Source organism: Perna viridis, chromosome 1 (assembly GCF_037379345.1).
Source record: "Perna viridis isolate PV_CMFRI_1.1 ecotype Kerala chromosome 1, ASM3737934v1, whole genome shotgun sequence".
In the NCBI taxonomy this organism is placed as follows: domain Eukaryota; kingdom Metazoa; phylum Mollusca; class Bivalvia; order Mytilida; family Mytilidae; genus Perna; species Perna viridis.
In genome coordinates, this window is record NC_142445.1 from 68,700,016 (window position 1) to 68,717,657 (window position 17,642).

The 17,642-nt window shown below is 30.9% G+C and overlaps 1 protein-coding gene across 2 annotated transcripts in view; it reads right to left on the minus strand.

The window, feature by feature from the left end:
- Positions 1 to 498: 498 nt before the first annotated feature.
- LOC148630129 (dystrophin-like) overlaps positions 499 to 17,642 on the minus strand; it is a 32,982-nt gene continuing 15,838 nt past the window's right edge. The window contains exons 7-18 of one of the 2 annotated variants that reach the window (XM_088561373.1): positions 13,641 to 13,720; positions 12,458 to 12,532; positions 11,784 to 11,895; positions 11,207 to 11,261; positions 10,585 to 10,696; positions 9,006 to 9,136; positions 8,571 to 8,709; positions 7,846 to 7,985; positions 7,060 to 7,147; positions 4,996 to 5,108; positions 4,235 to 4,500; positions 499 to 2,071 (exon numbers count right to left, since the gene is read on the minus strand). In XM_088561373.1, coding sequence (XP_088417499.1) covers positions 1,971 to 2,071; positions 4,235 to 4,500; positions 4,996 to 5,108; positions 7,060 to 7,147; positions 7,846 to 7,985; positions 8,571 to 8,709; positions 9,006 to 9,136; positions 10,585 to 10,696; positions 11,207 to 11,261; positions 11,784 to 11,895; positions 12,458 to 12,532; positions 13,641 to 13,720 — 1,412 coding nt within the window. In that variant the 3' untranslated portion in view covers positions 499 to 1,970. Of the gene's footprint in view, positions 2,072 to 4,234; positions 4,501 to 4,614; positions 4,681 to 4,995; positions 5,109 to 7,059; positions 7,148 to 7,845; positions 7,986 to 8,570; positions 8,710 to 9,005; positions 9,137 to 10,584; positions 10,697 to 11,206; positions 11,262 to 11,783; positions 11,896 to 12,457; positions 12,533 to 13,640; positions 13,721 to 17,642 lie in introns of those variants that run through there. The other variant, XM_088561384.1, reaches the window with a different exon arrangement.

Here is a 17,642-nt window from a genome sequence, read left to right on the forward strand (position 1 = left end):
GTGTTCATTTTATGGTCTTTGTCCCTGGATTGTGTTCATTGTATGGTGTTTGTCCCTGGATTGTGTCCATTTTATGGTCGTTGTCCCTGGATTATGTTCATTGTATGGTCTTTGTCCCTGGATTATGTTCATTGTATGCTCCCTGGATTGTGTTCATTGTATGGTCTTTGTCCCTGAATTGTGTTCATTGTATGGTGGTTGTCCCTGGATTATGTTCATTGTATGGTCTTTGTCCCTGGATTGTGTTCTTTGTATGGTCCCTGGATTGTGTTCACTGTATGGTCTTTGTCCCTGTATTGTGTTCATTGTATGGTCTTTGTCCATGGATTGTGTTCTTTTTTTTTAATAATGTCATAGTTCCCTCTATTTCCCTAATATTACAATGGAGCATCATTTCAGTAGATTGTTGGATCTTTCTGAATGAGAAATTACGATGTGGGATACCTAACATATAATTAAGGTAGTAAGCAAACTTGACAGTCCACAGAAAACAAAAGAAAATGTCTAATTTTATTGTAAACTCATTAAAAATTTGAAATTGTACATGTATAGCTATGCATGAATATATTAATGGCACTTAAAATATGTTTCACAAGGATTTCAAAAGTTAAGTATCTTATACCAAATGTTACACAAGGATTTCTACAGTTGAGGACCTTGTATCACATTTTATGCAAGATTTCAATAGCTGAGTACCTTATACCAAATGTTACACAAGGATTTCAACAGTTGAGGACCTTATACCAAATGATAAGCATGGATTTCAATGTAAAAAAGAAACATGGTAATTCAAAATATATAAAACTGCATCAATCAATTCTGCACAAATATTTAGGAGTTAAAAAACTTGAAGGAATAAAACTGATGGTTCATACCCATTTAATCCAAAAATAATACTTCATTTGTATACTTCAAAAGTGTGAACCTTTGTATTACATCATAACTATAAGGACGACTAGAGTTATTCATGAGGTAGGTTATCTGTAATTTATTATCTACATTCTAAAACTATGTCATCTAAAGCTTGTAATCAGATAAACATCTATACTCTGAAACAATAACAATTCAATCCAACACAAAAATGTTAACACTTACACTGGCTAAGTTGAAGCATTGAGGCTTATCTTATATATTGGGCATCCTTGGAAGTACAGTTATATTAATTTACAAGTACATGTAGTAACAAACAAAAAAGATACATGTACAACATTATGTAGATTAATCTTTCTATGAAATTCTAACTCTCATCATGATCTGTAGTGAAATGAAGGCCTAAAGAGATGTGAAAGTTCACAAAACTTGTTCATAATCAAATGAAGAGGGAAACCTCTACACTTTCTGCCCTATTTCATGACCTACAGTATGATTAAACTATATGACAGTAAGTGAAATACATCAACACCTAAATATTTACAAAAATACTCCAAAAATTAATTAATAGGAAATACATGTAATAAGTAGCAAAAGAAAATATAATAAACCATGCAACAGATAAAAATAAACACTCAAAAGTAAATTCACATAAACTACAACAAATTATACATATATTGCACAAAGAAAAAAATATTGATCACAACAATCTATTACTACTGAGATTCTTCAGAACAAACCTGACTATATATGAAAATCTTTTAACATGTGTATTCAAAGTACCTTATGAAAACAAAACAGTTCAACAATGCTGACAACACAGGTCCATTCAACACAATGATGGATACTCAGATTGATGGCATCACTAACGTCAGACATGGTTGTTCAAATGGTTGATATTCAGTAGTATGTATGGACAGCCTAACAAAGTTGGACATGGTTGATATTCAGTAGTATGTATGGATGACCTAACAAATGCAGACATGGTTGATATTCAGTAATATGGATGGATGGCCTAACGAAGTCAGACACGGTTAATATTCAGTAGTATGGATGGATGGCATCAGTAAGTCTGACATAGTTGCTCCAATGGTTAATATTCAGTAGTATGTATGTATGGCCTCACTAACAAAGTCAGACATAGCTGCCCCAATGGTTGATGCTGCTTGCAGCATGTCATCATTAGCAGCTGTTGAGTATGCTAAAGTAAAAAGAAAAACAAACTTCATCTGCCCTAAGTGAAAGATATACAAGCACTTGCAACCAAGTGGTGTAAAATCAGAATTTTACCACTCCTATCCTAAAAAAATTCTATACATTTATTTTTGATATGATGTACATCTCCTGAACATGCGTGATCTATCATGTAATAACCATATCTTTCAGACTACAAGTCATTTTTTTTTTTCAGGAAGTTATTAGTCTCAACTTATTGTCCATTTTGACTTATGTAAGGAATTTCCAAGAAAAATGTTTATCTACAATGTATTTCATTTATAACAACAGTGTCAGTCAGTGTCAGTCACGTTTTACAGACACAATTGTTTATTAAATGAAGATTATTTAAATCAAGTCAACTATGTATGGACCCAAAATTGTTTTGGAGACCTCTGAACTTTAAAATCTATTTTTTTCCTAACCTTACCATAGGACCTTGCATTGTAAATTGATATCATTACAATATACATTTATACGTAAGTTTGTGCCACCTTCAAAACAATAGCCATCATTTAAATCAGCAATTAGATAAATGATCAGTGCAGATGTCCATTTATGAATGAAAATGACAATATTATATACAATAATCCCTCAGTGCTATATCCTTATCTGAATATGATAATATTATATACAATAATCCCTCCGTGCTATATCCTTATCTGAATATGCAACTTCAAAACTGTTAATATATGTAAACAAACTCTGACAGTCAAGATATGTTAACAAAATTCTTTAATGATAAATACAAACAGTTATCGGTTCCATAATACGCAAATTATTGCCTATCTACGATATGTTGAAACACATTCACACATGGTACAAACTAAAATCACTTATAAGTGTGACCTTATTGAGTTATTGCACCCAGATTAAAAGGTACCAAGTTTTGTTTGTAGTTTAAAATACCAGGTTCTATTGTTCATTAATTACTGGTTGTAATTATGACTGATTGATGAATTTATCAGACTTATTTCACACCATAGTGCCCACACTTGACATGTTTAAAATTCCATATGCCAATCTAAAGGCTTCAGGGCAGTTGACATGCAAATGAGTAAAAATAATAGATTTAATTTACAAATTACACTTTATCAAAAATATAAACAAAGTTAACTATACTAATATGTTTTTAGGTCTATGATGGACGGATCTTAATGAATCTATACTAATATGATTTTAGGCCTATGATGGACGGATCTTAATCTCTATACTGATATGATTTTAGGCCTAAGATTGACGGAGCTAAATGTATGCCTTCAAAGTACCTTTAAGACATTCATTAAGGAATGTCCTAGATATTGACTTTAGCAGAACCTTAATCTATCATAGTTTTCAAGATATTGACTGAAAACTGTTAAGAAAAAGATCATTTTCCCCTTTAAAGCGCAATAACTCTTACAAAGAGTCATCTGACAACTTTTATCCCTGAAGATTTTTGTAGTCTTAATAATATAGATCTTTTCAGCTATTCAAAGAATTTGGCTAAACCTAACAGTTTTGGAGATATATACGAAAAACTTATGTCTGACTATGTTCTATTTTTAGTAACGGCTGCCATGTTTTTTTTACGGATAAAAAATCCCAACATCAGTTCTATGCAGGATGCCCCAAGGAACATTCATACCAAGTTTGACTCCAATTAGTCAAGTAGTGTCAGAGGAGAAGAGTTTTGAAAATTTTTTAATGACGACGACAGACGCCAAGTGATGGTACATGTAATAGCTTCTAAGCATTTGTGTGTTTTGTTACTTCCATAAGAATATTTTTTAGATTTTCATAGTTCTGGTCTTGCATTCTACATATACAGGACATGGCTGATGCTCTCTCCATATTAAATTCTTTAATTCATGGATACCAATTTTCGTGGATTATGGATGAAACACAAGTTCATGGATTTTTGAATTCGTGGTTATGAAGTCTTCAGGATACACATCAATGGGAATCTTCTTTTCGTTGGGAACTAAATTTCATGGTTTGGTCTACCCACGAAAACCATGAAATTTGGTACCCCACGAATAATAGTACTTTCATAGTATTCCATCTCTCAATAATAGGGCAGGTTTAATTTTAATAGTAAATAATATTAGTACATGTACTGCTTAATTTTTTTTTAACAATTAACAACAATATATACAGTAAAGGATACCTGAGTAAGATAAATTACTGGGGAAGACTCTCTCCATCTTCTGAACCAAGTTATCCATCTCAGCTTCCTCATCAATATATGCTCTACTGTGGGCATAGGATGGCAGTGTAAAATGTGAAGGGCTGACATCAACATCATCTAAACTATCATAGGACATCCTGTGTCTACTATCATGGCTTGGTTCTGTTACAAATGTATCAGAATATCGATGTGAAGCTTTAAAACCGGCCTGATCTGGATCACTGGGAGATGACAGAGGACTGTATCTGTAAGACAATTTTAGACACAAAATTTAAGTCTATATCATATCAGGATCACTGAGAGATGACAAAGGCCTGCATCTATAATATGTCTTATAGATTTACAAATAGTCTACCTACTGTAAATTGCGAAATTTTCATGGCGGTTTTATTTTCACTATGTGAAAGTAGATTGATCGCAGAAACCTGCAAAAAAAGACAACCAGTAAATTTCATGGTATTTAGTGACCATTGTTACAACAAATTTATCACCAATATCTAATGACATACAAGTCAGCCCTTGTTAACCCAAAATGTAAAAAAGTAGAATCTTGATTTTTTCTTTCAAAAATGACAAATGGAGCAAACTATGCCAAACATGTTGATGTTATTCTACAAAGTCCAGCAGTATACTTATTGCATCATACCTATAATTAGTATCTTTTTACCCTGTTTTACCTGGACTTATGATTTCAAAAACTTTGCCAACTACAAATAAGACTTTACTTATTGTCTACTTACTGTTCTGTACGACTGCGGTACTGAAGGTAAATATGTGACATATCAGGCTTTATAGGACTAAGTCTGGCTGGTCCTGTGTTATTTGTATTACCTACTGGTGACAAAGGTAACCCCTGGAAATAAAGCACTTCATAAAAGTATGATACATGCACCACAAAGGTAAATAACAACTAGAAATACTTAGAGTATACCTCCCCTTCAACTTAAATGTTAAAAACTTGATGAATTATCTCCTTTTGAGGTCATCCAACAGAAATCATATTCCTTTATGCACATCTACATGTGCATGAAGGAACCCATATAGATGATGGTAAATTAACAGGTGTATTATTTATTGACCTATTAAGCAAGGCCTTTGATACTGTGAATCATAAAATATTATATAAGTTGAAATCTGTTGGTATTTGTGATAATTCACTTCTATGGGTCAAATCATATATATGTAATAGACAACAAAGTGTTTCTTGGAATGGTATTTTGTCATTTCCTAAAAATATATATACAGGTGTCCCACAAGGTTTCATACTTGGACATTTACTTTCAATATTAAATATAAATGATTATCCAAAATGTTTAAAATATTCACATGTTACAATTTATGCAGATGATACATCCCAAGATGTGTCAGATAAATCAATTGATACCATTGAATACAAATTAGAAGCAGATCTGGTTAATTCCATGCAATGGATGAAAAGAAATAAATTGTAAATGAATTAAAAAAAAAAAAAAAACACAATGTATGTTAAAATTGGAACAAAACAAAAGTTGTCAAAATGCAGAAAAATATTTATTGAAATTAATGATGTTATTCTTGAAACTGTTGATGTATCAAAACTTCCAGGAGTTAATATAGATTATTCTTTGACAGGTTTCACTTTAGATGTTTTAACTGAGAAAATATTGAAAAAAACTGGATGTGTTACATACATTAAAAAGTTTTATGTCTAGTAATACTTTACTTCAAGTTTAAAACTGTAATTTTTCCTCATTTTAATTACTGTTGTACTATTTGGTCTGGTGAAGAAAATGTTCCTTATATTGATAAGATTTTTAAACTTTAAAAAAAAAAGAGCAGCTCGGATAATTTTAAATGAGCAAAATGTCATAACTCCATCTTCTGCACTTTTAAACAAACTTAAATGGACGCCTGATTATTCTTTATATAGAAAAGCACTTTTAGTTTTGAATAATAAATTTATTGGTTTCAACATGAAAAACCCTCAATTTCTTAATCTGGATTGTCTCTCATTGATGTGCTCTGACAGTAATCATATTCCTTCACACATATCTGCATATGATAACCAAACTCCCTAAAAAATTTCATCAAAATCCCTTGAGGGGTTATGGAGGAGTTGCATTTACAAGATTTTGCCATGTAAAACTCTTAATTTGTTTATGGGGGTATACATACTGAAATTATCTATAATTTACATAGCTTTACTTTTAACTATAAATGTTACAACCTAATGTGAGATTAAAATAGGAAGGAACTGCAGAAAGTGGCACAGTATAAAGAAAGAGTTTAAACTAATTGTATGAATCTCTATTTCAACTAACTACAAGATGATACATATTCATACATTACAAAAAATGAAGACTCAATATCATCCCACCTTTAAAATTTAAGAGATTTATGACTATTTTATCCATTGGATGAAGGTCAACTGGCAGACTGCTCTCTGTAACAGCTTACTTTACCACAACTTACTTTTTTTCTAGGATGATGGTCACCAACAGATAAGTTACTCTCTGTATCTGAAGATTCTCTTTAATCAGTCTACTTTACCACAACTTATTTTTTTTCTAGGATGACGGTCACCACCAGATATGTTACTCTCTGTATCTGAAGATTCTTTGTAATCAGCTTACTTTACCACAACTTACTTTTTTTCTAGGATGATGGTCACCACCAGATAAGTTACTCTCTGTATCTGAAGATTCTCTGTAAGCAGCCTACTTTACCACAATTAATTTTTTTTTCTAGGATGATGGTCACCACCAGATAAGTTACTCTCTGTATCTGAAGATTCTCTGTAATCAGCCTACTTTACCACAACTTACTTTTTTTCTAGGATGATGGTCACCACCAGATAAGTTACTCTCTGTATCTGAAGATTCTCTGTAGTCAGCTAACTGTTGATGTAATTGTCTACAAACAAAAACTCGAAAATGATGCAACAGTAATGCAAAAAAAAAAAAACAAATATAAACTCTAAAATGATGCAACAGTAATGATAAAAAATCAAACAGAAATTCAAAATAATGCAACAGAAATGATAAAAAAAAACAAATAAAAATTCAAAATAATGCAACAGTTCCACAACCTTGTGTATATATTATCTCAAGGAATCACTCATTTTTCTGTCTAGAGAATGCATTTGAATGGAAAAAAAAACTTGTTAAATATCCTGACAAGATGCCTATAAAACTTGTCTTCAAGCTACCATAAAATACAGGGCCCATCTACCATTTATGTCGCCCTATGCCTAATAAATGAATTGAAAAAAAATGTGGTGTAATGATACATAAAATCACAACTTTAAAAATTAGAATAGAAACAGATAATTTTTAACTATACTATAGGAATTGTATTCATATATGAAACTCAATAAGAAATGGAGTCACCAACCACTAAAATTCAAAGAAAGATGTCCAACAGGCAAATGATTTTTGGAATAGTTAGTTCCTCACACTATACAAACAATCATGATGAAGTTTCATACTAGATTTAATCCTCAAAAAAGGTTATAAAGCTGAATCTGATGAGTATTAAAGAGACAAATACAGACAAGTGTGAACAGCAGTTAAACTTCATGTTTCAATCATTAAAAGTTGATTGTGAAGTACCTATTTTCTTCCTCCAACTGTTTTACAAACTTTTCTAATTCATTTCGTTGTTTAATTAAGGCATCTGTTTCAATATCTTTGACAGGACTTTCTATGGACCTCCCCTCAGCATGGACTTTAACAGTGAAAGTCATATTCTCCTGTAATATAATCATTATCATCTTAAATGTATAAAAAAATGTATTGAAATATTTTAACAATGTACAATCCAAATGATTAGTCTTAACTTAACAAGAACACTTGTGAAAATAACTATTGCTAGAAATGCAGTTACCAAGCTCACAAACAGAATACTGGTACTCCTCCTGAAACATCAAAAAAAGTAAAAAATGTTTAACTCTTAGATGTCTCCCAAGCATCTCACAATAGTTCCTCCATGCACATTTACATATAATTTCTAACCTTCTTACAAAATTTTATCAAAATCCTTTGAATGGGTACGAGAAGTTGTAAGAGAAATAGTGCTTACAAGAAATGTGGAAAACGAACAAGTGCACAGACATACTGACAAGGTGATTCCTATATACGCCCAAAACTTTGTCATCTGGAGGTAATTAAGAAGTATTTAATATTTGATTTTTCACCATATATATATGCCATTGTTAAGCTTGTATCTTAGAGCTTCATTTCAACACAACTTCTTGTTTTTCTTTCCACTATATTATAGTATACAAATGCCAAATGTTTCACTTTCATTATTTTTTTTCAAACAGTAAAGTACAAACTTTGTTTTCTTCTTCTGGTGTGAGAGTATCTTGTGTAAGGTCATAAGTACTTGGGTGTCGTTCTGCTTCAGTGAGTTTCTGGGCAAAAGTGGTCATGGTAGAGTGGATATCTGGGACAGGAGGTTCAACTCTATTGTTCCTAAACAAGAATTAACAGTAATAGTGTTATTTTACAGATGATTATAACCAGAAACATGATCATTGTAATACATCTAGTAAGATTATCTCCCTTTTTTCTGACAAGGGAAAGAAGTATCTGTTAAAGGACTTTCCTGGTACACACATGTATTGTCTTATTGTTGATTTACATATTTTTTTAAGATTTCATCTTAAAGTGTCATTTAAAAATTTGGGCACTAAAAAGAAAGATGTGATGATACTCAGTTAAGAAATTTCAAAACATGCCTCTCTGTGTCAAAAACCTCATCAACTTACCATGTATTAGTAGAGAACTGATTCTCAGACATTATCGGTAGATACTTTAACTTTGACTTCTTCCGATGCTTCTTACTTAGTTTGTTTCTCATTGTTGTCAGAAATGCCTTTGTGTCTTCTTTTGCTGTAGTCTTAAATTATTTCAAACTTAGAAATTAGTACTTAAAAAAAAATAGAAAAATACTTATCATTGACTGCGTCAAGCAAACAAATATGGGTTCCTCTCTTTTTATTTATGAAATATTTACTGTAATTTTCCTATAAGAACAGATTTTTAAGAGGAAAGCTTTGATATACAAAATGTATTTATTACTGTCAGAAGAATCAATTTTTATCATAGTTGAAAATAAATATAATGGGAACTTGAATGATTCCCAACATCACTGTAGGGCAATGAACTATGCACATGGAAATCACAAGTAGGGGAATGCAAAATGTAAAACAGCACAACTGAAGAACAAAAAATGGGATTGTGCAAAAAACAAAACATAAATTTTATCTAAATAGTACCAAACAATGGTGCAAGGTTTGAATAAAATCCTTAGAGATATGTTTTTGTGTTGTCCTTTGGATAAGGAAACAAAAAGAAGGGAATACAAACAATGGCATAACTTGATCTGTACCTAGAAATAATAAACAATTTTGCAAATTTCAAAACAAGAGGCTCCCAGGAGCCTGAATCGCTCACCTAGTTAAATTTTTGCCTTTCAAGGGCAATAACTCTAAAAGAAGTTGTCCAACAATTTTGACTGCATGAAGACTTTGGTAGGACTTATCATGAGGATCATTTCATCAATCGGAAGTTTCATTCAGTCTATTATAGTTTTCAAGATATTGACAGAAAACTGCAAAAACTTTTTTTTTCTGCCTTTCAAGGGCAATAACCCTTACATGGAGTCATCAGACAACTTTTGATCCCTGGAGACTTTTGTAGGCCTTATAATAAGAATCATTTCAGCAATCAAAAGTGTCATTCTATCTATCATAGTTTTCAAGATATAGGCTGAAAACTGTAAAAAAAAAAATGTTATTTTCCACCTCTCAAGGGCAATAACCCTTACAAGGAGTCGTCTGACAACTTTGATCCCTGAAGACTTTTGTAGGCCTTATAATAAGGATATTTCAGCAATTGAAAGATATTGGGCAAACCTAACGGTTTTGGAGATATATGCAAAAATCTGCTGTCTGACTCCTATGCTCTATTTTTAGTAATGGCAGCCTTGTTTTTTAACCAATCAAAAATCCAAACGGTCGTTTTGTGCAGGATACTCTTAGAAACAATCACTATAAGTTTCATGCAAATCTATTCAGTAGTTTCAGAGGCGAAGACGTTTTACAAATTGTCAACAACGACGACAGATGACGACGACAACAGACGCCAAGTGATGGCAATAGCTCACATGGCCTATTGCCAGGTGAGCTAAAAAAGGTCAGGTTATTATCTGGAAATCACCAGGGGCAAACTTACTGACAGACAAATAGAACATACCTATCAATTGAAACTGACGGTATAAAAATACCACACTACTACATTTAAATGATTTTAATTTAGAACATAATACTCTTAGTGTTTACTTACCACCATACAATACTCCTGTATGGGATGCTTTAACTTGTGGTTCTTCTTTGTTCTGCCAGTATAGAAACAGTTCTGACACATGTCAAAGTTGAAACATTTCAGACATTTATACCTGTGAACAAAATTTTTTTAAGTCAGCAATCTGCAAACTTTCCTTATCAGAAATATTTTTACTTTGAGGAAGGCACTTCTTTTACTGCCAGAGAAGGATATATACAAGTCTTAAATAAGTCAGTATAATTGTATAGAGTTGTCCTTTTTTGGTCATCTGACCAACAATAATCCATGTAAATTTTAAATCAAATGTAATGCCACCTTTCAGGCTAAATCTTTTTCAGCAGTACCAGGTATACCTAGTTTTTCATCTTTACAGCATTACTGAATAAATTGATATTTTTACGCCTTTAACAGTTTTACATGAAATAAGATCTTCAGAATTAAACAAAATCTTAAGATGAGAGTTATGAACATTTAGTTTTTGTTAATGATACAAAACTAGTAAAGTTCCTTACTCGGTATTATAAAATAACTTCCTTTCAGATTAATATATCAGGCTCTCAGTGCATCTATTAAGGTCATAGGTCAAATTAATACTGATTACCAGTATGATGATTTCATTTACCTGAATCCAATGATAGGACAACTTTTACAGATGTTACACTTGGCTTCATGCTTTACTATAAATACATGCAAGAAAAACAAGGAGGATTATGATAACATATGTGAAACATTTTTAGTAAGAATGCACAAAAAATGTAGTTACAAAGTTTTTTTTCCCTTTTTTCGGTCACTCCATGTACATAAGAAAACAAAATGATGTAAATTAGTTAAATTAGTTAATAAATCCTTTGAATTACATTTAAGTGTGAAATTCAGTTTGTGGCAGTGAATCAGCTGATCAGTAAACAAAAAGATTACATCTAATATAAACAGAAGTTTTTGTGTTGTGCTCTAAACTTGTTGAAATGACAATTTTTCATCCTGTTTATTTTGTTTTTAGAAAATGTAGGTCCTGCTTTTTTCACCACATGGCACAGAATTTTTTGTTTTGAAACATAAACAATAAAATATTTGGACAATAAGAGATCCTGCCTTTATAGTTTTTAGAGCCTTTTCTTCTTTTTTTAATTCAGTAAAAATTTGGATCCTTCCTTTTTCATCCCAGTCCTCTCATTAAAATTAAATGGAGGTTCACATACTTGATTCAGAAGCAGCTACTCTGTGAAATGTTGGTAACCAAACCAAAGTTTGTGGCTCTTTCAGTAGCCATCGAAAAAACACGTCCTCTGAAATTCCTACACCATTACTGTTCTGTTAAACATAAAATATTACAAAAGTACTTACCCTGGAAGTCAAAGTATTAATAGATATGTTGTTACTGTTACAAACTATGGCCAAATCAGTGTTTTGGTGACTAAAATATTTTGTAGTAATAATTTGTAATTTTTGTACTTATTACAGTGCAGAAATATGTATAATATTCATTTTCAATTTTGATACTGAAAATATCATTTCAAATTTCTTGACAAGCATGTCAGTGCATGTCGAGATGTTCCACATGATACTGACAGTATCAAAATCGAAAGTAACTATTATTCTGTTTATCAGTAATCTAATAATTGCTTCGTTGATCATTTTCATGTACTTTTAGCAAACAATCTAGTAGTGAGACTACTAACCATTGGTACATGAAGTCATTTTCATTCAAAAAGAAGGTCTAATGACGTCAAAATCACTCCCAATCTTTTGACAGATATTTTTGAACAATAGAAAAATATCTATCAACATGATCAAAAGAAAATAGTACAGATTACCTGTAACGAGTTTATCACATTTACTGGGTATACAAATATTACAAATATCATATACCTACCATTTGTATGCAGTTAGTGACTGCAGGAGTTACATCTTTACCAAAAGCACTAGCTTCATGGAGAACATCAGGTAACTAAAGTTACATAATAGGATTTGATATAATAACAGGCAGTATAAAGTCACATTGTTAGAATAAACATCTATGATTAAATTATTTGTAGGGCACAGCTTTATACCACTGAAGATTCATCCTTAAAAATTGTGGTAAGTATGGACATACAACTCAAGCACTGAATTTTATTAGCAATTAAATATTTGAAACAGAGTAAGAATCAAAGTGGCTCCTTTCTGGCTCATAATTCATAAATGATTCCATTCTTCTCTTAGTGATATGGCAACTTGTAGTCATAAAAAGGGGCAGGAAGTAAAAACGTTCACAAAAGGAGTGGCTATACCTCCATTTTACTTGAAATTGCATCTCTTTATAACAATATAAAAATGATTATTTCATTCTTGCACATCAGTTTATATCAAAACTTAAGTTGGATGATCTCCCCTTGGAAGCATCTGATAATTTATATATCATTGTTTTATGTACATCTTTATCTGAACCTCATCCTTCATTTAAAGTTTAATCTAAATCCATCGAATGTAACAAGGACTTACAAACACCATGTAAAAACCCTTGAAGTTTGAATACTTTCCTTACAATTAACATTTTATTTCACTTCCAACCATCATATAAAGCAACCTCAAGACACACTGAGCTCAAACAAGGTATTATTCACAGAATTTTACTTTAATGAAATTTCAAACGAAGTTTTTAGACTAAAGTACAAACACAAAATAAATGAACTAGTAAACGAACCAGTTTTTAAATATTGACATTCATTAAGTTATCAGTTTTGTTGGTAAACATTATCTTAATTATAAGCTGGAGATGGCAGTAACTAACACATACCATTAGTATTGGTTTAAATATCAATAATTTTATTTATGATAATGCAATAAACGTACTTTAATTAAAGTGCTACCACATAAAATTCTTTTTATTTGATACTATTAGTAAATGCACTTAGCAGATTAAAATTGGTAATGTTTATTCATTTGAAACTACATGTATAAAAAAACACAGCATGTATATGCTATGGATAAGATTATTTTGTACTTTTAAAGTTAGAAATGTTTCATCTTACCTACATTACCTTTATACCAGTCTATTAATTTGTCTTCGCTCTTACCTGTATTAGATCTTCAAGAAATAATGCAAAACTAGTACTGCTTATAAATGTACTGGGATCATGGATTTCATTGTAGTAGGCTACAATTAAAATCAAATAGTATTTATAATTATTACCTCAGAACATTCAAACTTGATAACCCCCCGATTTTGTTTGTGATTAAATACAAAAAATATATAATAAACAGCTGTGCAACAAGTGCATGATACACCATCATCTTGTAAAAAAAAACATAATAAATGTTTTTGGAATAACACAGAGTTGTACAGGATGTCATGCTAATTATATCATGACTCAACCCTTATTTTTGCTCAATGAGAAGTTTATATAAGAAACTGACAAAACTAGTTAACAACATGTTTTATATGATACCAAACTGAAGCAATAATTCTGATTTTTGCAACAAAAATTTTGCATGTCAATACATAAACTGAAAATTTCAAGGTTCCATGAAACAGAAAGTTGAAATAAGAGAGAAACAAAAATTGTTACAAAATGTATCATGGTATGTTTCTCTAAAATAAATTCCCCATTTTGGTTCTTTCTGAGGGCTATTTCATCAATAAATTTATGGGAGGGTTGAAAGGCAGTTTTTTTGCCACCAAAACACTCATACATATTTTTAAGGATTAATGCACTTCATGAATTCCCCTCATACAGTGTGAAATGTGAAAAAAAAACGACCGTTTTATACAAGAAAACTTAAATATAAAATAAAAAGTCATCACTAAAAAGTATACAAATCTTCAGATTAATATAACTAACAAGTGTGTAAAGTTTTAAGCAATAATTATAGAGCATTTTTGAGATATGGTGTGAACATGTAAAACACCCCCCTTCTATTTTAGTTACAAAGTCCTGTAACTCAAAAAGTTTCAATCTGAATTTCACCAAAAAGTATACAGACTATTTGACTATCATAATAAATAACCATATTAAGTTTCCAGAAATTTGGATAAACTGTTCTCAAGTTAAGTTGCAACATGTGAAAATTAAAAACGTTGCTTTTTTTACAAAAAACTCAATAACTTGAAAATAAAATACTGAATCATCACAAAAAAGTATTCAGATCTTCAGATTAATAAAACCAACAAATGTGTAAAATTTTAAGCAATTATCATAAATGAGTTTTGAGATACTGTGTGACATGTAAAAAAAAAAACCACACACACCCTACTTTAGTAATAGTCCTGTAACTCAAAAAGTTTTAATCTGATTTTCACCAAAATGTATAGAGATAAGTATTTCTCAAGTTATAATGCAACATGTTTATGATGGACAGACGGACCATACATTACTACTAAAACAAAAAAACAGTTCAACTAAGTTACATGAAAATTGCTTGAAGCGTTTTCAAGTTATTGAGAAATTTTGAGAAATCCCCCCTTTCGTATGTCCAAAAACTCGAAAAATGGAAAATCAGACATTTATAACAATTAAAGAGAGAGCTAACATCAAAAGTAATAATCTATTTTTCTAAATTCCAGAAAATGGGTGTAATCTCTGTTGAGGTATAGTAGAAAAACTTTTAAAGTCCCCTAACTCTACATCGTTAAATAGGAAATTTACAAAAATTGCTAGAGTTTTAATACACCAATATAAATAAATAATACATCATAGTTTCATAGACAATGATAAGAAGGTTTTTGAGTTATAAAATCATCCCATTTTTGTATGAACGAAGTCCCACAATTCATAAACAAAAAAGCAAAAATTCATAGAAACAGAATGAAAGTCCACATCAAAAGAAATAAACAATTCACGAAAATTTCACAAAAAAATTGATGGCAGATTTTGAGTTTTTGTGTGAAGTGTAAACCACAGACAGATGAACAGACATTGGTAAACCATAATATGTCACATCTAAACAGAAGAGCTTATAAAAATTACCGGTAAGAAATTATCCCATAAAATTTCACTCAAAACATTTTCTATACATTAGATAACTAAAGAGTTTTTAATTTTTTTTCTTATATATAATAACTGAAAGTCTTCAATTAAAGCAAAACTTTAAAGAGGCAAAAAATCTACATCCTTTTCCATTAGTGAGTTTCCTTATTTAAAAGATCTTCATGTCATTTTTGTCATGAAACGGTTCAATTACAACAAAATAAATATGAAAGTCTTATGGAAATATTTATGAAAGTTATCATCTAATGCACAGGGAAATATTTCATTTCAAACTATATGCACCAAGATTAATAGAGTAGCTTTGTTACCAAGTATAAAATGTTAATTGATCCTGCAGGAGAATAATAATATGAGAAGTTTTATAACAGAAAAAATCCTCTGATATATATGATAACAGTAGCCTGATGTCTATCTAAACCAGAACATTATAACAAACAATACCACTTCCCCATGGGTATCAGTTTCATTTACTTTTAATTAGTTGTGTCCTTTACCAGATGTAAATATTCCTAAAAAAAAGTTTCCAAGTTAAAACTGCAGGCTGCATTTTCTTTAAAATTTTGTTTTAATGACACTAAATCTATTATCATAATTTTGTTAGTAATATAAAAAAGTACATGTAAAGTTAATCTTGTTTGTGAAGCAGAATACATGACAATTTTGGTAACTGGTTTAAGCTGCTAAAATATTTGCCATAGATATAAAACTTAAAAGTGAAGAGTGATGGACAAATTCTCTAACACAGTGGCATGTATAACTACAAAGAAAAATATCGCACAGGACTATAGATGAGTGGCTCAATTGGTCATGTGTATACAGATTATAAAAATAGAAAGTGTCACACAGGACTATAGATGTATGGCTAAACAATGTGTATACAGATCATATAAATAGACAGTATCACACATGACTATAGATGTGTGGCTCAACAATGTGTATACAGATTATATAAATAGATAGTATCACACAGGACTATAGATGTGTGGCTCAACAATGTGTATACAGATCATATAAATAGATAGTATAACACAGGACTATAGATGTGTGGCTCAACAATGTGTATACAGATCATATAAAAAGATAGTATCACACAGGACTATAGATGTGTGGCTCAACAATGTGTCTACAGATTATAGAGATAGATAGTATCACACAGGACTATAGATGTGTGGCTCAACAATGTGTATACAGATTATATAAATAGATAGTAAGTAGATATAGAAATAGGAGCATGTTCTACCTAGATTTTAAAAGTGCTTCATCTAAAAAGAAAAAAATATTAACTTCACATTTATAGGTATTAAACATTGATATTATAAATAAGGGTATAACCAAACCAAACATGAAGTTAAATCCAGGTCTGGCTATTCCACATACCAAGAAGTTGATATCCCACAACAAAAAAACATTTACACATTGCCCATTTATATAAAGCTGCATACCAATTTTAAAATCAATCCATCCATTGGGAGTCTAGACAATTGCTATAAATTTTTGACAGACAGTGATTACCCAGTGTGGAGGTAGAACTAGATTGTGATTCCAATACATTAACCAGTGTGGAGGTATAACTAGATTGTTTTAATTTGTGGCAGAGTAATCAAGGAAACCAAGATTTAAGTGGAAATCAAAAAAATATATACATTCCAAGGATATTCTTTGGGGAATGTGTCAAAGAGGCAACATCCTACCAAACAGTAAAAAAAACTGCCAGTCAATGAGCCTTCAATAAAAAATGAACTAGAGGCTCAAAAGAATCTTAAACACTCACCTGGTTTACCATTTGTTTATTTGAAAAACTTGAGGAATGAGACAGGCTAAGTTAAAATCAACTGAATTGTCAAATGCAGGAAATGCTTTTAATAGCATTTTTATGACCTGAACCAGAATTTTGCTAAAAGCAACAGTTTTTGAATTATTTAAAAAAAAACAAAAAAAAAACTGTCTTCTGACCTCTATGTTTCGTTTTTAGTATAGGCAGTCATATCTAATCATGGATTAAAAATCACAAGTCATTTTGAGCACAATACACTAAAGAACCAATATGCTTGTTTTCATTAAATGATCTTATATGGTTTTAGAGAAGATTGT